Below are 22,506 nucleotides of genomic sequence, written 5' to 3'. Positions count from 1 at the left end.
AGCAGAGAAGGAGCCCCTTTGGCCCATCGTGCCTGTGCCGGCTTATTGAAAAAGCAATCCAATTAGTCCCACTCCCCACCTCTTTCCCCATAGCCCTGTGAATTTTTCCTTTACTCCTTTTGTGCAGGCTGAAAAGTACAGTGAATGACCCAAGGGAGCCAGCAGGAGTGCCGATTGAAGTGCTTTCTTTGCCTGTTGCAGCATTGTTAATGTTCAACCCTGCACAGAATCCTGTAGCAGTACCAGCAAATCCTCCTTAGATGGAGCTGCTCTCTTGTTCCTCCAATGGAACACCGGGGATTCTGCTGGCTAAGAGGATGAACAAGTAGCCTTGCTCCCAACACCGCACCCTGGAGGTCTGTTTCCCAAATAAGCAATTCCTTGCTATCTTGCCCTCACTCCCAACGGACTGTTTCATCACATAACACACTTCTCCTCTCCTATGACCAACCAGTCCTCCACTGCCTAACACTGAAGCCAGTGACAGCAAAAACGATCAACATTGTCCATGGAAGACCTGACCCTATAACTCAAAACATTCAACTCCCAGCCACAAAATAGCTCCAGACTAAATCGCAACATCAGTCGGCATCTTCCTTGACTGAAGGGTGGAAACGAGAAAACTTCCTGATTATCCAGTAATGAGTGAATTTTGGAGAAGGAGATGGAATCCCTGCCACCTAGAGTCCAAAACGTCTGGTGGGAGTTGGACAGACTTCAGTCTTGCCATTGTTGAACTGAAGAGTTTTGGCTTGTGATGTCAATCATAACAGCTATTAAGGAATCAAGAGAGACAGTGGATAGATATAGCTGGGTGTCTTCAGTAAATATATATGGAAACTTACCAAAGATTATGAATCAGTAAAAATTCTGGCACTAATATTCAGCTCAATTGACTGCAATGGAACTGACTATCAGATCAGGCCTATAGCACTTGGCCAATGTGATTCCACCTGTTTCGCGCTGCCGCCCGGGGCAAATTTCTAACCCGTGGTTTTTCATGGGCAATATATCGATAAAGAACAGGAAGGGCCAAGGATAAAGCCATGGGATACACTGGAGGTGACTGGGCAGAATTTGAATACAAAAAAATATACTGAATAATTTGGGACAGGCAGGAATGGAACCTGTAGAGGTGGCACTGCAGAAGTGTACTGTAGAGAAGGGGGGTGGGGGAGGAAGATGGATTGGTCAAATGTGTTGAAAGCTGTGAGCAAGTTAATGACATTGAAGAATAGCACAAGGTGGTGGTTGTCACATAAGATGTCCTTGAATTTGGCAAGGGTGATTTTGGTGCTGTGGACAGATTGGAAACTGGACTGGAGACAGTTGAGCAGAATGCTGGGAGAGCTGGATGAGGAATTGGATGGTGATGCATCTGAGGAACTTGAGAGGGATAGGCGATTGAATCAGAGGGTTGAAGATGAGCTTTTTGAGAAGGGGGTAATGACAGTTTTGAGGATGGGTGAACTGTAGTAACTTTAGGAGAGGGGAAAAAAAAGGTTGAAGCTGGCAAAAAGTGTTGGTTGAGTGTGAGGAACTGGGTCACGAGGAATCAAGGCGAGAGATTGGTGTTGCAGGGGAAAGGAATCTGAGAGCTGGAGTGGGAGATAAACTAGAGTGCTGCAAGTCGGAACAGGCAGAGGCAGCCAATGGATAGCCTCATTTTAGGAGATAAAGCATCAGTGGGTTTATTGCACAGGTGTGCAAGTGAAATGGTAGTTTGGGGGAGGGGGGCCCGAGGAGGTCAGCAAAGAGTTTGGGCTTGTCCTTGGCTGCCAGAAAGATTTTAAGTTGGAGGAGGATTTGGCTCCAGTGCAGGAGAGGTCATAATGCTGGAAATAGTTAAGCCAGATCTGACTGTTGATCAACCAGTGGGTGAACATTGTGCTTTAGAGCCCGTGGCCCTCGGATTTGAGGTTGCAAAGGTGGCAGTTGCACCACATGTTGAGACTGTGCAGGAGCTAGTGTCGACAGTAAGTACTTTGCTGAGCAGTTCATGGCATTTATGTTGTGGTAGGCCAGAGGAATAGGTTGGGAGAGTCTGTAATGGAGAGGTACTTTTTCACCAGGGCCAAAAATGAAAGCGGAAAGGTTGGAGATGAGATGGTCCTCGTAAATTATCTGGTCACTGAGCTTTACCTCTGAAGTGGAGAGGCTTTGCATGGTTGGTGAGGTTGGTATGTGTGTGTACACACAAGAGGTTGGAGAAGTTGGGGAGAGGGCAGGGAGTTCAGGTGCTGGGAGGAGTTGTTTACCAGAGAGTCTTGCTGTTTTTCAATAATGGTCTTCGGAGGACGCTAGACAAAGAGGACATTGAGAAGGACGGAAGTTGCTTGAATGTGGGAAATCACTGTGGGCAGATGAAGGTGGGACCTGGAGAAGATCATCATGCAACTGCAAGGGTGGTTAGAATGGGGAAGGTGATGGCTTCATTGCAAGGGAAGGAATCACTGTCACAGTCAGTGAAATGAGCCCCAGGAAAAATGAGGCATAAGGCACAAGAAGTTGGGGAGAAAACCGTCGAACCCTGTACTTGGAGACCCCACAGTGGGGTATGGTGCGGCTGAAGTAGCAGAAAGGGAGAAACTGATTGGTGCAAGGGCCAAATGAGGACAGTAGGGCAACTTACCAGGGGCTGTATCTGGACAGTGCCCATGGCAAGCCACACCACTGAGTGCAACCAGTCCCCACACCCACTGTACGCCACTCCAGTTATTGCTGTGGATGAACTAAAAAAAAATCTCCGAATGTCAAGTGATTCAATCCCTTAAATGGAAAAGATTCATGGTTTGGATATCTCCTTGTGTCTGAATGATCAAGGTGATGTCTAATCAGGTCCCCTGCAATTTGTGAATTTTTGTTTTATTCTGTGATCAGTGAATTTAACAGTATTCCTATCTGTGAAAATCAAATGCATTTCATACTTGATGCAGCACTTTACAGGGACCAATCAGGCTTCTGTCATTTGCAATTTAGTAATCTTTAGACTACTGTAAATTTTGAATTTAATTCTAAGCTATTAAAATTTCCTCTGTTTATGCAGTGTATACTTGAGAACAGAGGTAGCAAAAGAACAACTGAAAACACAACAGCAAATTTTTTTGCAACCTTCTGCCTTTTTGAAGCAAACTGTGCAGCAAGGTTTACAATCTTAAATCTCAATCACTGAAAGATTGAGTTCAGTTATAGAGCGAATTTTTTTTTAGAATGATTATTTTGAAAGTTTTGAATAGCCAACTTATAGTCTACATACCTTTTGGGCTCTGACTTTTAAGTTAAAATTTGAGAATTAACTGAATAAATGTGTTTGCAGTTTTGCAAATATATTATATATACAGTGTGTTTGGTTAGGTGTATAAACATTGTTCTCTCAGTACCTTTTTATAGCTTCTGACCTCTCTATTTTCAAATGTGTGTACACCTTTTGAGGAAAACTTTCTTCGTCTGAAAAATGGTTTTCCAGGTTATACCACCTGAATTACAAACGGCATATTAGTATTGTAAATACTGTGTCTCAGAACCCTGCGCAGTAGTATTGCGGCACAGAAACTGGCCTAGGATAAGAGATACATGTTGCCTCTTTATAATACGTTACTAAAAGCTATTTATTTATAACAGATAGAAAGTATGCACTCCATTAAGAGCAAAATATTTGAATAAGCGCTTAATTTTTTTTGCAGCTGAGACGTGAGAAAATTGACCTTGAAAATACCTTGGAACAAGAACAAGAGGCATTAGTAAATCGACTATGGAAACGGATGGACAAACTGGAAGCAGAGAAGCGGTGAGGTTTCTTGACTCTTTAACTGTTCAACTTCATTTGTACCGTGCATGAGTATTTCATCAACGAGTTATTAGCAAGAAGATACATATCTAGAATGATCTACATGAGAATACAGTAGGGAAATATTACGTTAGATTATTTCATCTGTTAAAATAACTAATCTGATTTCCTGGGAGCGTCTAATTGCAGGAGGGGTGGGGGGTTATGTTCCCTTCCCCCATGGACAATTTTGAAAACCATTGTGTTCGTGTGTGGAAGACAAGGAACAAAGAAAGGTAGATTACTTACCTTAAAGGGTTGTCTTTCTCTCAGTGATTTATGCATCCTCCACATAATTTAATCCCACTGATACATTCCCACAGGCCTTGGAGAAAGATGTAGTTTGGGGAACACTATAGTTAGTGTTAATTAGTTATTCACGACAGTTTCAGGTCAAGACAAACTGGCAAATCGGTGTAGGTTTTGGGGGCTTTATGCAGGATTGGATTACCACGTGTGGCACTGCCTGACTGCAATGTTATGACGTGTACTCCACATGGTTTCTCCAGAGCTTTATCAAGCTCAGCTTCCCTTCTATGGGGTGTGGGGAGGACATACTTCATTTGAAGAGCACACATCCTACAGGGTAGGTAATATCTCTTCACCTGACCTTAACAAATACATTTTGTTTAGTAATAAACTAATGGGTATGGTTATCAATTTTAAGCATTTCAAGTAATGTTACTGTGACCTTGGTATCTGCTCCATGAAAATCAGACTGTTTTTGGCCTGACTTAGCCTGCTTTTCTGCACACTTGCCAATTAAAGCTTGATTACTAAATTTTTGAATCAAAATGTACTTTTTTGGGGCTTACTTTCTAAGTATTTCTCAATTCAGCATTCTGCAGGAGAGACTAGACCAGCCTGTGTCAGCCCCACCATCGCCGAGGGATATTTCCATGGAAATAGACTCGCCAGAAAACATGATGCGACATATCAGATTTTTGAAGAATGAGGTAGAGAGGCTAAAAAAGCAACTCCGAGCTGCCCAGTTACAACGTAAGTTCCACCGTAACTTGAAATATCAAGATGGTGGGAATTGGTCTTTCAACTACGCTGTTTTCCATTGTTGTCAAGTGATTCTTTAAAAAGCTTTGATTCCTCGTTGAGATACATTGACCAGTGCTACACAATGTTTTTGTGCAGCGGGAAAGTGCATTTATATGAATGGCAGCAGCTGCTGCAGCTCCTCAGCACAGTTATGCTTCAATCAACAGCTGTTATGACCTTGTACATTGTATTTTGTTTATTGTTGGATACCTTTCTTGCAGTTTATTCTTGCCTACTCTTTTTTTTATTAATGTTCAAGTTCTTTTCACCTGGTTTCTAAAATAAGAGTTCTAAACCTCTCAATCACACACTTTCTTGTACCTCTGAATCAGCAGTCACAGTTTGTCGCCATTCGCATTTCTTTCTTTGCCCTTCATTTTGACGACGTCGCATTTAGTTTGGAATTTTGTCTCTGCCTATTTTGTTTTTCCTCAGTTACAAAACCATGCAGCCTTCAGCTGATCTTCACTCATTTCAAAATTTTCAGATACAGAGAAAATGGCACAGTATTTAGAAGAAGAACGTCACATGAGAGAAGAGAACCTGAGGCTCCAGCGTAAATTGCAGAGAGAGATGGAAAGGAGAGAGGCCCTCTGCAGACAGCTGTCGGAAAGCGAGTCCAGCTTAGAAATGGACGATGAAAGGTTTGTGTGCTGGAAGTTGTCTCTAAGGAGATTCATTTCTACCAGAGTTGAACATGCAGTGGAACAAAAAAAACCTGGTCAATTTTCATTATATTTTTTAAAAGTCTGTTATAGAATTCATAGAAATACATAGAAGTTACAATACGAAAACAGGCCATTCGGCCCAACTAGTCTGTGTTGCGCTTATCTTCCATGCGAGTAGATAGGTATACTCACTCTGTTCCAATATCCCTTCAATTCCTTTTCCTTCATCCACCTATCCAATCTAATCTTGAATGTTATAGTTTCTGCCTCAACCACAAACCTTGGAAGTGAATTCAACAGACTTAGAGTTGTCTGTGTAAAGAATTTTATCCTGCCCCCTGTTCTAAATCTCTTACCTTTAATCTTGTACCTTTGGCCACTCGTTCTTGGCCCTCAGCTACTGGTAACGGTCTGCTTCTATCTACCCTGTTTGTTCCAATGACAAAAGACATAATTAGTCTGAACTTTAACATAAAACGAAAAAAGGATCTGTTGCGTCTTCTGTTTTACCCATTTTTCACAAATGATTTGGAGAACATTACTAGTAACATTACAAAATCTTCTAATACCAAGCTATGGGAAGAAATTAACTGCATCCTGCCCCCAGCCTTCGCCTCGGCCACCAATTGCAAGAAGCTCATGAAGAGTGATGTGTCCAAAATTGAGGTGATCTGCTCAGCTGCCTCAGCCTGCTCCAACTCCTGCCCTTTTCTTCACCAAGTCCCCACTCCCACCCCATAGCTTCCCCCAACCCTTCATTAAACTCATCTCAACAAGAATCCTTGAATCCCCTCTTGTCCCATTCTCACTGACATTAACTGGTCTATCTTCCATCACTATTCTGACATTGTTATCTTTTTTTTTAAAAAAAAACCAAAACAACCACAGTCCATTATTGATTCCTCCATTATTGGAGCAATGACTTGCTCCAGTCACTGCCCTATCTCCAAAACTTCTTTCTTTCATATCATTGCCTTGCAACTATGCTCCCACTCTCCTATCGCTGCCTCTTTGGGACTCTAATCCAGCTGTTCCCCTGTCCACAGCATTGGAAGTGTGCTGTTCAGATTAACAACTTTCATGCCATATGATTGTGGCTCAGTGTGCCTCCTAGTATCTTCTTTGACCTCTGATGCCTTTTTTACCATCGACCACTCCATCCTCCTCCGTCTCTTCTCCACAGTCCGCTTCCATGACACTGGCCCATCGTGGTTCCATTGTCACGTCGTAGATACTACATCTCCAGTGGATTCTTCCTCCCATTCCTACACAGTCGCCTCCATCCTTCAGGTCCTCATTAATTTTTATCTTACCTTTTGGTAGTAATATTTGGATGCTGAGAGTCAGCTTCCACATGCATGCCAGTGCCCAGCTTTCTACCTCCCTGTTATTATAAATTGGATAGCTAGCCAAGTGGTGAAGGATAGAATATTAGAGCCAGGTCTTCAGTTGCTTCCAAGCCTTTATTCACAGAGATCCCCCTTGCACGCACATGACAGTCTAGATAAGCTCTCATATAAAAAGGATACAAGGGAGTCCCCAGTTGACACACGCCACCCGAATAGAATTAACACTAATTGATATAAATCACATGATACAAGTAACACTTGTCTCCTCCATTGATTCTAGACCAGCTGTGACTCACTTCTTTTTAACATTGATACATGGATGAGCTGAAATTTCTTACAGCTAAATGAGAGAAGCAAAGCAATTGTTCTCCGGTTTCACCAGCACCTACATGCTACCAACGTTGACTCCCTCAACTTCCCTAGTTGACAGAGGCTATGTTCAGACGTGTGGAACCGTAGATTACTGCACAGCTTTCTGAAACAGGGTCCTCCTCAGTCCCTGCCTCTGACTGCTGTTGAAACCCAATCTATTCTGTTATTACCAAATCTCAATGCCTATATATTCCATAAACTACAGCTCATTCAAAATGCAACGGTTCATATAATCATGCACGTGAAGTCCGACAATCCCATCGCCATCGTCCTCCCCGCTCTCTCTTCTCCCCCCACCCTCCGTCTTTGTCCAGATTGCTGTGCCCCAGCAAATTGACTTTAAGATCCTTGCCTTGCCATAAAAACTTTCAGTGGCCTCACTCCAACCCGTCTTTGTAATCTTCAGCTGTATGCCCTCTGCTTGTCCAGCATCAGCTGACTCCATTCTCCCCACTCACTCTGTTCTACCACTGTAGTCCTCTCCTCTGGAACTGTTTCCCTGAACATTCCTGTCTTGCATCTTCTCTTGAATTTTAAAGGCTTCCTTAAAAAAATAATAAAATCATCTTTGGTCATACTTCTGCATCCTTCTTAATCCCTCTCCCTGCACTCAGTGTGCACTGTTGCCCAGCAAAACACTCAGAGGCTACCCTGGGGCACAGCGGGCAATTGTTGCACCCTCCACTGTCCTGGCCTCAGCACAGATTGTTATCGAACCAGGGAGCTTCCTTGTCTGTCTGGCTTAATTCCACACTTATAAGTGTACTTACAAACTGAGCAATCAAGGGAACCATCTGAATTTTTCATTGAAGACGAAGGGGAGAGACATTAAATTGTTTTAAAAACACTGAAAAGTGTAAATGTATATAGATGTAAACAGGCTAACTGGACTGTGAGCACAGAACAAGAGGACAAGGGTTCAAAATGAACAAGCCTCGAGTTCAAGTGCAGATTGGACGAAATGTTTCCACACTGCAAAATCAGTTGCTTTATCTCCTTCAAAAAAAAAGCTGCATAAATAAGTAGCTTGGAGCAACATTGAATTCATACAGATAAGTGTAGACGGAGATGATCAACTAGACCACAGGATATTCTGGTTCCTGTGCTGGTTCATTGATGGAAATACAGGGATAGAAAATGTTGAGAATTGTCACTTTGCTACGGGAATATTTATGCAGAATGGGTCAAGTAGATAATACAATATAGGGTAAATTTAAATAGACTTCAGCCTTTTCTTCTGTGTTTGGATAAATTTGCCGATCCACCTCCTAATGGGAACCTGAACTCTGAGCACAGGTTGGAGAATTGGTGCTGCCGTGTTATAGCTTAATTTCTAACTGATACCACTCCCCACCAGGAGCACAGGATTAGTGCATTTACCCGTGTATTTGTCATTTTGTATAGTGGAATTCCTTGTATACAAATGAATCAATCCTGATTATTTTGCATATAAGCAGATGAAGTAACATGGAGGGTGCACATATCAAAAGAAAACCGTGGTGCATTATTCTATGGATTGGGAGGGTGTAGGATTACACGATTGATTCCCCACGCAACCAGGTTCCAATTGTGGCCATGTTATTTTGGGGTCGTTGATGAGCATTAACTCATTGATTTATTTTCAAGTGCAAAATCTGGGATGCAAATTCTACTGAGGTATTTTGTTCAAATGAATTTGGGAGTAAATTAGACTTTTTGAAAATTTCTATAGATCTGGAATTTGTATATATTCAATTTGTGTAAGTACAATTTTATATGTAAAGTTGCTAAATCAGCACTCTTTGTTCCAGATATTTTAATGAGATGTCTGCACAGGGACTTAGACCCCGCACTGTATCCAGTCCTATCCCTTACACACCATCTCCAAGTTCCAGCAGGCCTATATCTCCTGGTATGTATTTTTGTGTATTTAGACTCAACGGATATGCTCACTAGAAAAATGAAACTACTACCATCTTGCCTTCCAGTAGTATCTTCTGATAGATAAGTGGAGAGCATTATCAACGTGAGAGCCTGTGGAGGAATCGCTCCCTCCCCCCCCCCCCCCAACCCAGTGACGTAGTGAGTAGAGGAATTTGCCTGGTGTAACACTGAGCCTTGCAGACTAGAAGGCCCCAGGTTGTGCTGAGTAAACTGATCCAGGACAGCAGTTTGGGTGCTACAATTGATCTTAGTGCTCATTGGATGGGAGAGGGAAAAACAATTAGTCACGGTTCCTAATTTTGATCATTATCCAGGGACTACTATATCCGTGTAGATATCAAATGAGAACAGGCCCCCATGGTTGTAATAACCTGCAGACGCTCACTATTTAGGTTCACATTTGGCAGGGTACCAGAGGATTGCCAGTATCCGTGGATCACAGACCTCAACATGACATTGTTTCCCCTGGCTAGAGAGTCTAGAACTAGGTGGCATAGTCGCAGGATTTGGGGTTGGACATTCAAGACTAAGATGAGGACGAATTTCTTCATGCAGAGGGTTGTGAATCTTTGGAATTCTCTACCCCAGAAGGCTGTGGATACTGAGTCATTGAATATATTCATGGCTGAGATGGATAGATTTTTGGACTCTGGGGGAATCAAGGGATAGGGTGGGAAAGTGGAATTGAAGATCAGCCATGATCAGATTGAATGGTGGAGCAGGCTCGAGGGGCCGTATGGCCTACTCCTATTTTTTTAAAAAAAGCACTTGAATGCCTGATGCAGTGGGATTGTATATTCAAAAGATGGTCCTGGCAGTTGCAGTAATAGATTATTGGATTTGTTTGGGGATGAATTTGTAACCTACCCTCAATGTTTAAATTAGCAACTTTCTTCAAGTGAATTTTACTTGCTGTTAGCTGTGGCTTTAAATTGCCTTATCATAAAGCATTCTGCCACCAGAGAAAAGAACGAACTAACATACTCTGCTTAAAAAGAGCGAACACAAAACAATGTGCAAAAAGATAAGTTTATGCTTCATGTGGAGTTGGTTATTGCTGCAGTAAGTGATCCGATTTACATGGTATTGTGGCTGTGAGCAGTAAATGGAGAATGACCAGACTTTATGTATACTTTTGTTCTAGGACTGTCTTATGGAAGCCACAGTGTTGGTTTTACTCCCCCTACTACTTTGACTCGTGCTGGAATGTCCTTTTACACCTCACCTGGTCTTCATGTACAGCATATGGGAACTTCTCATGGTATTGCGGTGAGTAAAGAAATTGGTGAATGATATTTATTCATACATAGTTAATAACATTTTGTATTTGATGTATGGGGAAAGGGTTAACACAAATAACTGGGGGAGGGGTTATGCAAAACTAAGAGTAAACGGGTAACAACAAACCATCTCCAGTGAAACCATGTATGGAACATTGGTCGAAATACTCATTTAAAGGCATATTTATTTACATTTGTGTATGAATTCAGACTCTTCTTGAAGGACATTGATGCCTGAGAAAAGGTGCAGAATGGAGTAGTGAGGATGGATGTTCAGCTTTACTCTGCAAACTGATTTGCTTAAAAAAAAACTGAGCAAAGATTATTAATAGGATGTGGGTATTTAAGATCTCATTGTTAAATTGATCATGGAATCAGGGAGCAGAAGAAAAAATCAGATCTAGAAGATTTGAATGAAAGAATACAGCAAGGAATTTAAAAAGCTATTCTTTGGTAGATGAATGAAGTAAATTATTTAGTGCAGTTAATATACTGTCTACTGAAAATTAAAAGTTGGTTTTTGCACCAAAACATTTGAGCTATTTGAAAATCTGAATTAACCAACTTCAAATTAAGAGTAGTTATTAAATGGAATATTACAGTTTCAAACTTGGGTTGGATCAGATAAAACATTGGAATGGGACTTGAGATATGATTGTGCAATTGGAGGAGATGGATGGATCATAAAGGGGCATGTCTTAATCCACTTACATAAATGGAATGCATCGGTTGACGCTAGGATATTGCTCAAGAACTTGAAATCATATACTTTCAAAATAAAATTGTGAATTTTTAAACACACTAGGATGAGGGATGTTGGCAATGACAAATGGAACACTTTCTAATTTCAAGTACCTTGTCAGTCTCTAAAACGCCTAGATTAGATGTGTCATGGGCTGGATGCAGAATCAAGTTCCCTCTACCAGATGACAACCATGTACCCAACCTCACAAGCCCACTCTCCCCACTACAACAGTGTGGCACTCCAGAATTGGATGTGGTCCCAGGTTCCAGAGATGAAATGTCAGCTTATAATTCACTGTCGCCCAGCTCTTTGCTAAAGTTTGATTTCCACTAAATCTAAGTATGCTCAATCTTTTTTGAAATGATGAGTTCCTGTTAATATTGGGATTAGTAGTTTTTGGTTCAGCACATGCTCAAGAGGGATGGATCACTGACTTAGTCTGAGTCCAGTTTGTCTGCGCCTCCCATTTAGTTCCTACTCTCGCCTGTATTCTTGTGGAGAGGTGCCATAGTGGAGGCTAGCAGTCACCCCACTGGGAATATGTGTCACTAAACCATACTTAGCTTAGATAGAAGTATGTTTGAGGTGTTGCAGAGGGAGTTTAAGGAATCAAGCATTAGATTGAGAAACATGCCCACATGCTGGACAGGTTAAGGAGAGGGAGATTAGGAAGATATATGATTCCAGGGCTGGTGTAGGAGGGAAGGGTTCATATTGTTGGGATTGGAGCTCTGGAACAAGGGAAGGAGATGGCAAAGGAATGCCCTTCACCTCAACTGAAACAGGACAGTAGGGGAGGATTTAAACTAATATGACAGGAGGGGTGAGAAAAGTCAATGTTCGAGCCTAGAGGAGGAGATCAGAATTAATAACACTTTTAGAATAGAAGCAGAAGGCGTAGCTGAAATAAATGGTGAGAAAATATTATTGGAGATGAAAGGAAACCAGGCAATACAATAATGGAGCTGGGGATTGAGTGGTACATATGTGAATGCACAAAGCAATCAAAACAAAATTAGCGAATTGGAAGCATTAATAACTGTGGGGTTATGATATAGTAGCTGTAATGGAGATATGGCTTAGATTTGGACAGGGCTGGAACTTATATTTCTGGTTATTTAGTTTTCAGCAGAGGTGAGGGGCAAGGAATGGGGTAGCAGTGTTGGTAAAGCATTCTATCACAGAGTTGGAACATAACACAACTCCCGGTGTATCTTTAAGACAGAATCCATATGGATAGAGTTAAGAAATAGGAAGGGAGAGGATAGAATTCTCCATGCAATTCAGGCCACTAAACAATGGAGATGAGCTAGAGAGGTAGGTTTGTAGACTGTTCATAGAAAGATAATTAAAAACAAGAAGGTAACAATATTGGGTTGCTATCCCCCAATAGACTGGCGTAAAGGTATGTGGTCAAAGTGGGGAATGTTTTTAAAAATGCATCCAGGATTGCTCCTTAGATCAGTGTGTTTCTAGTCCAACAAAGAAGGGAGCATGGCTTGATGTAGTTTTGGGAAATGAAATGAGTTAAATAACTGTGACAGTAGGAAAACAATTGGGAAATAGTAACCACAGCACAGTTAGGTTCACTGTAAAAATTGAAAAGGATAATGAAGAGTCAAAGATACAGGTCCTAGACTGGAAAAAGGCAAAGTTCGGTAAGATAAGGGATCAGGCCCAAATTAAATGGGCAAAAAATGTAGCCAACAGATTGATAGATCAGTAGTAGGAAATTTTCAAATACCAGATGGATAGAGTGCAAAAAAATATCCCTATAAGGTGAAAAGGGTTTGCAACAAAGAGTGGGTGCAAACTGTGATAATATTAGGGCTAACAGGACTAAAGATTATCATGATCAATATAGAAAGTGTAATGGGGAGGTGAAGAGAGATTAGGGCTTAAAGGAAATATGATAAAAGACTAACAATATTAAAGGATTGTAAACAATTTTACAACACCAAGTTATAGTCCAACAATTTTATTTTAAAATCCACAAGCTTTCGGAGGCTTCCTCCTTCCTCAGGAGTAACTTGGTGTTGTAAAATTGTTTAAAATTTTCAACCCCAGTCCATCACCGGCACCTCCACATCAATATTAAGGGAGATAGTAAGGATTTTTATGGGCTTATAAAAAGTAAAAGAATAGAGAGTGTGTGACCACTAGGATGGAATCTAATTGGGGAGGATAAATGTACGGCAGAAATAGTAAATATTTTGCATCGGTATTTACGAATGATAGTGGAGGTGAGAATGTAAATGTACTGGAGGAGGATATGGAACAATTTTAAGAGCCGACTGTAGACGAGGAATTCATTTTTAAAAAAAATTAGTCGATCTCAAGCTGGATAAGTCACTGGGCCCTGATGACATGTACCATGTGCTGTTGGGGAGAAAATAGCAGAAGCTTTGACGACAATTTTTCAGTCCTCAAATATGCAAATTGTGCCGTGGGACTTGAGTTTAGTCGTTATAATACCTCTGCTCAAAAAGAGAGAGAAGGATAAACCGGGTTACTTTTAGTGGGCAAACTTATAGAATCCATAAATTGAAGGCACTTCGAAATGCATGTGTTAAGGTCAGCGAGGACAGATTTGTTAAAGGCAAGTCATGTTTGAAAAATGTAACAGTTTTTGAATAAGTGACTGATAGATAAAAGCAATGCAATCGATGTATGGTCATTGGATTTTCAGAGAGCATTTGATAATATCTCAAAGCTTGTTAGAAAAATTCAGGCGTATGGAATAAGGGTATGGATTGAAAGTTGGTTGTAGATAGATTGAAAGTGTAGATTCACCAGGATAATGCTGGGAGTGAAAAACTATAGTTATGAGGACAGACTTGAGGCACTGCGACTAATTCCACCGCAAAAGAAGATCAAGGAGAGATTTAATAGAGGTTTCAAAATTCTCTCTGGTTTTGTTGGAGTGAATAGGAAAAGACTCTTTTCTCTGGTTGGGGAGTTACTGACAGTGAGGAGAAAGGTTAGTAATATTTCTTTATGCGGAGGGTTGTTGGAGCATGGAATGATTGCCACGGAGTATGGTTTGATTCACAGACCATTATATGTTTTATGGGTAAAGTTGGCAGCAAAGGAAGATACAGAGCAGGACACTGGGATAAATTTTGGATTGCTTTAGCAAAGAGCCAGCACAGAAACAGTAGGCTAAATGGCCTCCATTTGTGCTGTAAGCTTCTATCATTCCATGGGCACCTGTGCTAGCTCAGACCGGTGAGGAGGAAGCCTGAAAGCAGGTTACTTGCACACCTGACTAGCATTCCTCCCTCAACCAATACCACCAAAAATGGAGGAACTGATCGTTCAACTAATGTATTGGAATAGGCTCATATATTTTCCGTCTAAACCCATTGTCCTGTCGTCGGTAGAGTTCTGAAAGAGCAGCACTCTTGATGGTTTTCTCCTTTCACGGTGTGCTGCTGGGGCTTTTGTAGTATTCACTCAAGCCATTAATGCCAGGAAAGTCACAGGTTCAATCCTTCAACTGACATCAGCCAGGACAGCACAATTGTTCCCAGTGTGAGGGGGGAAGAAAATTAACTGGAATTTTCACTTCCGCTTTATGCAGTAAACATTTTTGGAAAGTGTGTACGTTGTCTTGGGGTGAGGATAGAAATGGACTCGACTGTGATGCTCTGCTGGCACTCAGATTCTTGCATAAAGAAATAAGCATTTGGGTGAGGTACAGGAGAGAGCTACTGGTCCATCGAGCCATGTCTTGGGTCAAGTCACTCCCTGCAGTTGAGAACGAGGCAATAAGTACTTTAATGCTGCTTCACTATAGCCTGGAACTTTTTAGATGTATCAAACAGTGCTGACAGTGTTGAGGATTTTTTTTGCAAAATTCTTCTCTGTTTGGGCAGTGGGATTGTTAACATTTCAGATGCTGCTGTTCAAGTTGCATCATTTACAACACATCTCTTTGGCTGAACCTTCAGGAGTTTCAATACTCGTGTCCAGTTCTTCATGCGCTCCTATTGGACCTGAACCTATTCTTTTATAAGTAATTCTGAATGGGATAGTCTTATTTGAGGTTACTTTTAAGAAGTTATGATCTGTATCGTTATACAACCATGTCCTTCAGCTTACGTGCATCTATTTGTTTTGCAGAGGCCTTCCCCAAGAAGAAGCAACAGCCCTGACAAATTTAAACGCCCAACACCTCCGCCCTCCCCAAACACACAGACAGTGGTCCAGCTGCCACCGCCCCCACCTCCGCCAGTCCAACCAGCGCATCAGTGTGCACCATCCCAACCAGCCCATCCTTCAGCATATCCTCCTCCTCCTCCTCAGTCGTAGAGTGCACGTGTTGGGAAGCAGCTGCATCCGACGTGGACTGATGACGTAAAAAGCAGTTTACTAAAAGCCAAAGGCTTAACTGGCATCTTTTGGATTTGACTTATTTGCACTGAGATTATATAGGCTTCACCGCTAACTGTGTTGTAAATGTTTGTCTGGAGGGCAGCCAGTGTTGTTTGTCCACAACACTAATTTACTGCATTTTGTCAGTGTTGACTGGAACCTCATGCACAACCTTCATTCTGTTGCTAAAATATCTGCCACACCCATTTGGTAATAACAGTACATGATTGAATGTTCTGTCGGTCCGACAGCTCCAAAGCTTCATTCCACGGATTTGTAAAAAAAAAAGGGAAGACCTTTCCAATGATTTTCATTACAAATTTTGCAGTAATTGCAAGCATGATGTGTCTTGTTTTCTAGGCCGTGTTTATGCTTCAGTGTTAATGCTTTAGTGTCTTGTTGGGTTTTGCCAAGCATTTACAGAATTAGCACTACATTTCAAAACAAAGTGGCGACGGAGTTTTAGGGGAAACATTCAGATACATCAGGCACCATCACTAAATCTAATGTCTACCGGTGGTATGATTTGTATCCAAATAAACAGCATATAAAGCTTAATACAGATTCAGTATTGAATTTCTGTGATGTGCTGTGACTGCTTTTTTTAAACAAAAATTCCAGAACCAGGTTTTGGCAAATCTATACCATTTTTGGCGAGGATTTTTCCAAGTTTAATCATCGCAGATTTATTATAGATCTGGTTTGTGGCAAAATGACATATCAATAACTTTTCACATTTCAATCCAGAGATCAGCATTTTTTGATGTAAACTGTAACCTGCTAAGGTTTAATGTCTGTGGGCTTTGTAGATAGTAAATCATTAGACAAACAAGCTGGCGTTTGTTGTGCTGACTTTGAGCAAACTTTGCCTGCTGTAAAATACCTGCTTTTGACGATAAGTAATCATCAGCCGAACTATTGGTGAGTCTTGCAAACTCAAGTACCATGTTTAAAAGAACAAATAGTTTGTATTTGCTGCCAAATCAGTTTTTTTTTTGAGGGTTTAAAGAAATGACTGAAAAAAAGTAAATGTGTTTTGAGCAGACTGCTTTCAAAAACACGTTGTGGTGTAATCCACTAACCCAAGTGGTAATCTTTCCAGTTTTCGAGCTGTAATGCTGTCGTAGCCAAATAATTCTGTACTGCTTGGTAGACATGGGACAGACTGCGGAGAATGCAAGTTCTTGGCTGTAATGAAAGCTTCAATAATACATAAGCTGGTACACTGTATAAAGGGAGAAATCTCAACTACAATTTTCCGTTCATCCAACAAAAATAAATCGTTTGGTTTGGCTTTGCAGCAGCATTAAAAAATGTAAGTGTCCTTTTTTTTAAAAGACATGTGTTGTGCTGGGGGAGAGGTGAGAAGAGAATAGGTAGCTGCCAGCTGTTCATGTAATCCATGTGTTTTATGGCATTGTTTACAGCAAACGTAGATCTTTAGTTCACTTCATGCTGGACTGTTATGACTCTCCTGAAGGCTTTGTGAGCTGAGCCACCCAGACCACAAAGGTATCAAGTTCGATCTCTGGTCTGTGATGAAGTAGGTGATCATAGAATTAGCTTCAGCACCCAAGGGTTGGGCGGAGGGAGAATTGGCCTGATTTCTTGCTCCTGTTTTCTGCCCACTGACCCCTGATTGAAGTGCCATCTGTGGATGTTGGGTGAGGGCAAGATCAGGTTCAATTGTCAGGGAAGGTAAGGTTGCTGTGTTCGGTTCATATATCTTACACACTACCCTAATATTGCAAAGTATGCTGAAGCTTCATTCTAAATGTTCACTGTATAAGCGTTGAGAGATCAGAACTCTGTCCCATTCTGGCTGGAGTGCTTAACCAGTTGGCAAACCACTATATAAAAAAAACATAACCTGTGTCTGCAGTTAAAGCGGCATTTGTTCAGTAGCAGAGGAGATAGCTAGTGCTGAAAAGTTGCTTCTGGTATTTTAGACGCATGAGGCTGGTGCATAGAAAAAAAACTGGCGTAATAATTTTACTATGGGCCCAGGATTTCCAGTCGAGAATATCAGTTCGTGATTATTCATATGCAGCAGTTTAATCAGATAGAATAGATATTATGCAGATCTTAGTCACTGAGACCTGTCTTGGCCACTGGTTTACAGTGACTAAATGAAACTTCGTATTACTTGGAATTGTGAGATTTCCGCCAGTGTTTTGAGGATCATCATGCATGAATCCATCCATTTTTCTGTGAAAACTGCAAATCATTGGCCTTAGTGTTATCTTTGTGTACTCTTCCCCTCATACACAAAGTTCTTCCATAACACACAATTTCATGCTAGGATTCTGAAAATTGCATCGCCATAAGAAGGCCTAAGCCCAAACACCTCTCCAACTCTTCTTCACCTCCTCCACACCCCACCAAATGAATCTACATTGTAGATGTTCAGCTGGTCGACCATCTGCAAATGACCCACAATTGGAAGGCCCATGGTACTGGAGTGTGCTTGTTTACACTTGAGATTATGGGACAAGAGAAACTGAAATATTGAACAGTTGTGAGCTACCAGCAGGGGATACTCTTCCCCCACCACCGGCCACCACCTTTCCTGTGAGCAAGGAGAGATGAGCTGTCTGTGCAATTTAATCTTGTGACATTTGTTTGTACATCCATTCTTGGTATTGAAGTTATCTCTTGTGACATTTCCCTGCCTGTGAAGACTCTTGCTCTCTGATAAGACTAAGGTATGGGATTACATCATCTATCTATTATCCTATCTCATCTGCAAGCTACATCAGCAGAGGGGCAAATCATCACATTGCTGTCTCCAGTTGTGATTGAACCATTGGTGGTAATGGGGTTATGATATATCCACTGGTCTGAAGATTTCTGAAAAAGATAGAAAAGCATTAATGCTCAAATGGGAGCTGGTCACAGTTCTGGATAAAGTCTATTATCTTTCTCTTTTCTCCCTACCCCCGAGAGTATAAATTTTAATGTGATCTAAAACTCCTAAACAGAAAGACCTGAATTTCATCAGCCTTAATTTTGGCTACAAGTGAACTGCGACCGTTGGTACTAATTATTTGTACCTCTTTTGACATAACAAGATAGCCTGCGTGTCATTTTTCCCATCAGAAGTTGAACATAGCTCCCACTGTACTCGTGTTTCAGAAAATATCAAACATTAAAGGCATTTATTAACCTGACTATTTGGAGGAAGAGTTGTCCACAAACTAGTTGCTGAACAAACTGGCACAGTGGTTGGCAGGAATGATTTTCTGTGCAAGAGTTTCAGCTTTTCAATTGGCTGCAGTCTAGTTTAGTTTGAAACGTGTACTTTGATAACTGAAGGCGGCAGCATTGAACAATTCATATATTTTATTATTTGGACCGGTCATTGTGAAAGGGTTTGGGTTTGATGGTTGTCCTGACCTCAACTTCACACTGAGGCCAAAGAGGTTTTCTATCATGGGCTACCCAATCGATTGGGATTACTGACCCAAGCCATGTGGAGGGCACCCAAAACAAAGCAACGAGGTAGATTATTCAGTCATGATATGGAGTCTTGCCTTTGTTGACAGTCTCCATGTATAAGAATTGAGGTGGCATGATTGCTCTGTATATAACTTGAGAGAGATCAACTATCTGGTATAGCATGTTCGAAAGTGCTCTTCGAGGTAGGTGCATAATTTTTTACCATAAGAGTATGCTGATATTTTGTCCTTGAGTAAATGGAACAAAAACAGTGGACTTTTGAGTAATTGTACTTAACCGCCAGTATTAAAATATCTCCCCATTGTAGAATAGAAGTAACCTTTTTAATCTGAACTAATTGCCCATTTTCCTTCTGGGTTATTTGATATGTATTTGACCAACCTGATTGAACATTTTTTGTAAATGCATATAGTTAATTGTGCAAAACCACTCCCATGGTACATATGAGTTTCTACATGGGACCCAAATTCTAAAAATGAAAGTTTAGTAAATGCTTCCTAATAGGAACATCATATGGTGAATAGAACAATGCTTTGTCCAATTCAAATTGAGGAAACACTAGAATGTGTCGGAATTGCTGTAATTAGTACTTAAGAAAATACCACCATGTTGCACGACAAATGTACACATCAGCTTGTGTTTATTTTTTAGTAGAAGAACGTGCATTTATCTAGCGTGCCTTATGTTCATAGGACATCCCAAAGGGCTTTACAACCAATGAAATACATTTGAAGTGCAGTCACTATTGTCATGCAGACAAATATGCAGCATATGATATTTCTAAGTCAAACAAATTAGGACCTCAAATGTTTTCAAGCAGCCATTACAGTAGTTACTTCCCACCTAACTGTTGAAATCTGCTTTAATGTAAGCATACTCTTGCCTATTGGCAGTAGTAGAATCTGGTTCAGTTATTGATGTAAACTGCCCTAGTCATTATGCACTTAAAGTGCATCCTGACTGAAAATCTCATTTTCAAAGGTTTTTTTTTGCAGCTATGGAAAGCATTCATTTTTCAGGTGAACTGTATTTTAAATGTGCAACAGTCATTTCAAACTAAAACCTAAAGATAACATCAAATAGCTTACTATAACTAAAACTAGAGTACGCTGCTTTCTTCAAACATTCAGCTGTTTCCAAACTTACTCCCTGACTTAGCAACATGTTGTCAGCGCAGTTAAGAGACCACAATATTTACATACGATTGGATGTGACCATGGAAATACAATTGTTTTAAGTCCTAATTTGTTCCTGCTTTTTAGTAAAGACTAGTGCAATTCTGCTTCATTTCAGTGACTTGAAACAGTCCCAAGCCCACTCATTTTATGTGTGTATATTGCTTAATATAGCTGCGAGTTCCTGTTAAACTACTTTGCTCAAATTAGATTTTTCCACTTTGTGTAGCCCATTACCTTTTATATGCACTTCATGACTGGTGGTTAGGACTGGCCAAATGACAGCTGTTAAATGTAAACCAGGTGACAGTTTCAGAAAACCGCATTATGATTGCAAGTAGGCCATACATCCATACAGTGCAATTCCTGTTCCACACAAGTGACTATAATTTTGAGCCAAAAGATTGGTTATTTAACAGGAACTGGTTTATATGCATCTTTCTAAGAAAATTAGCCATCTTGCTGTTTTCTATAGTACCTGAGTCTTACAGAAAATAATTTTAAGACTTGTTTAAGTTTAACAAGTTGCTCCAGGCCTGTAAAATAATGTAAACAGAGCTGATCTTAAACCAAGTTTAAACTTTTCAATGTATTTTTTCATGTTCTTTTTCTGACTAGAGTTTAACTAGTTCAGTTGTGTTGCATTTTGTTGTATAAAATTTAGACCCTCCCATAATACACGCCTATGACATCTAATTTGACTATAGTTACAATACCAGTTTGGCTTAAAAAAATAAGTATAAAACTTTTTGTCACGCTGACCTCTAATTTTTCCCTGTGTGCTTGTTGCTCTGTAAATGTTTTGGTAGATACGAATGTATAGCAACAGATCTCACTGTACATAATGTGCATTAGATAAATACAAGATTAGATCTAATTTCTGGTAGCCATTCTTCTTTGACAGCTTCTATACATATTCGATTCAGGTTAAATATTTGTAGACTACTTGTATCCAAACTTTAAGATTAAGTGATAAACACAAGCAAACTCTAGCATGTCGAGACATTTTGGAGGATGTTTACAATAGCAAAAAAGTATTGTGTAAGATTTGATCGTAATTTATATTGCCTTATGTTTTGTTCATTTTAAATCAACTTGTTTTATTCTGTGAAGATTTTTCAGGGGCTTCAGATTTTCACGAATATCACTTTAAGGGCTATCTTATGATTGACATCAAGCAAAGAATTAATTGGTTCCTACATAGTAAGGTATGACGTGGGCTAGTTACACCTATAGCTGAATATTATGGAAGTGCCTTTTTTAAATTGGGTATCCTCGTTAAATTAAAGTTTTTTTAAAAAACATTTACTAATCATGCATTCATCTACATTTGTGCATCTCGATAAACCCAAGAAGTGTTTGGCCCATTTATGTTTTCTATTAAGTTCTGAGCTTTACAGCAGGAAATGTGCCTGAATCCAAATGCTTTTCCCCTATTAATTGATCTAAAATTGCTAAGTGGTGAATTACTCTTTCAACCTCTGCTTTTAAGAAGAGTAATCTGAACAGTGTAGTTTTTTTAGTTTAATTTAAAATTAACAAAATTTAGGTAGCTGACACCACATTCAGAAAACCCATGTACAATGTGACTGTTTTCTTGTAACTGAAAATGCTAATAAAATGATTTGTAAAAATCCTATATCCAGAACCTTATGTTCTATTAAAGTAAAATAGGACACTGACGGCTTTTCACAAACAGGCTGATACATTGAGGCTTTTGTTTTATCAGTAGTTAATCAAGTAAACTATATAATGCAGCTTTTTAAAAAAAAAGCCTATGGAAACCAGGTAACTGCTTTGGACTCTTCCTCATGCAGTTTGAACTGGCTTCTGTTCCTGAATACTAACCCAACATTGCATGGGGTGACGGGCTGCATTCATACTGCAGGCTAGGCTCTCCATAATGCACTGTGGACCAGTTTAACATCTAGCTTCATAAATGTGATTTTTAAACTCAAGTATAGCTGGGAGTTTGAATAATTAGTCACGGTAAAAATAAATTATGTTGAGACGAATCACGTATACGTGCCCCGCAGGTACAAACATTGTGAGCCAGTTCGCATCAATGCAACTGCTTTAAATGGTGCAGCGTGATTTGAATTGAACGGAGGCAGAACCAGAATGGATTCTGGCAGCTGGAGATTCACAAGAATACAACCACCTTCAGTTTAATGCACCTGGGAAGAAAAATTAACTTAAGCAACCAACTTAATTTTTAGGAATTTCACTGTTCAAAAGCCTTATTTCCCATGGAAGCTTTTGCTGTTCAATATTATCGTTTT

The 22,506-nt window shown here is 40.3% G+C and overlaps 1 protein-coding gene across 1 annotated transcript in view; it reads left to right on the top strand.

The window, feature by feature from the left end:
* Nucleotides 1–16,148, top strand: part of ccdc6b (coiled-coil domain containing 6b) — a 65,343-nt gene extending 49,195 nt beyond the window's left edge. Inside the window, exons 4-9 of the mRNA XM_068002594.1 lie at nucleotides 3,684–3,787; nucleotides 4,665–4,825; nucleotides 5,364–5,520; nucleotides 9,056–9,156; nucleotides 10,333–10,457; nucleotides 15,339–16,148. Coding sequence (XP_067858695.1) covers nucleotides 3,684–3,787; nucleotides 4,665–4,825; nucleotides 5,364–5,520; nucleotides 9,056–9,156; nucleotides 10,333–10,457; nucleotides 15,339–15,527 — 837 coding nt within the window. The 3' untranslated portion in view covers nucleotides 15,528–16,148. The remainder of the gene's footprint in view (nucleotides 1–3,683; nucleotides 3,788–4,664; nucleotides 4,826–5,363; nucleotides 5,521–9,055; nucleotides 9,157–10,332; nucleotides 10,458–15,338) is intronic.
* The last annotated feature ends 6,358 nt before the right edge of the window (nucleotides 16,149–22,506 follow it).

Source organism: Heptranchias perlo, chromosome 21 (assembly GCF_035084215.1).
Source record: "Heptranchias perlo isolate sHepPer1 chromosome 21, sHepPer1.hap1, whole genome shotgun sequence".
NCBI lineage: Eukaryota > Metazoa > Chordata > Chondrichthyes > Hexanchiformes > Hexanchidae > Heptranchias > Heptranchias perlo.
The sequence above is the reverse complement of the archived record's forward strand: the minus strand, read 5'-3'. Positions and strand labels throughout refer to the sequence as shown.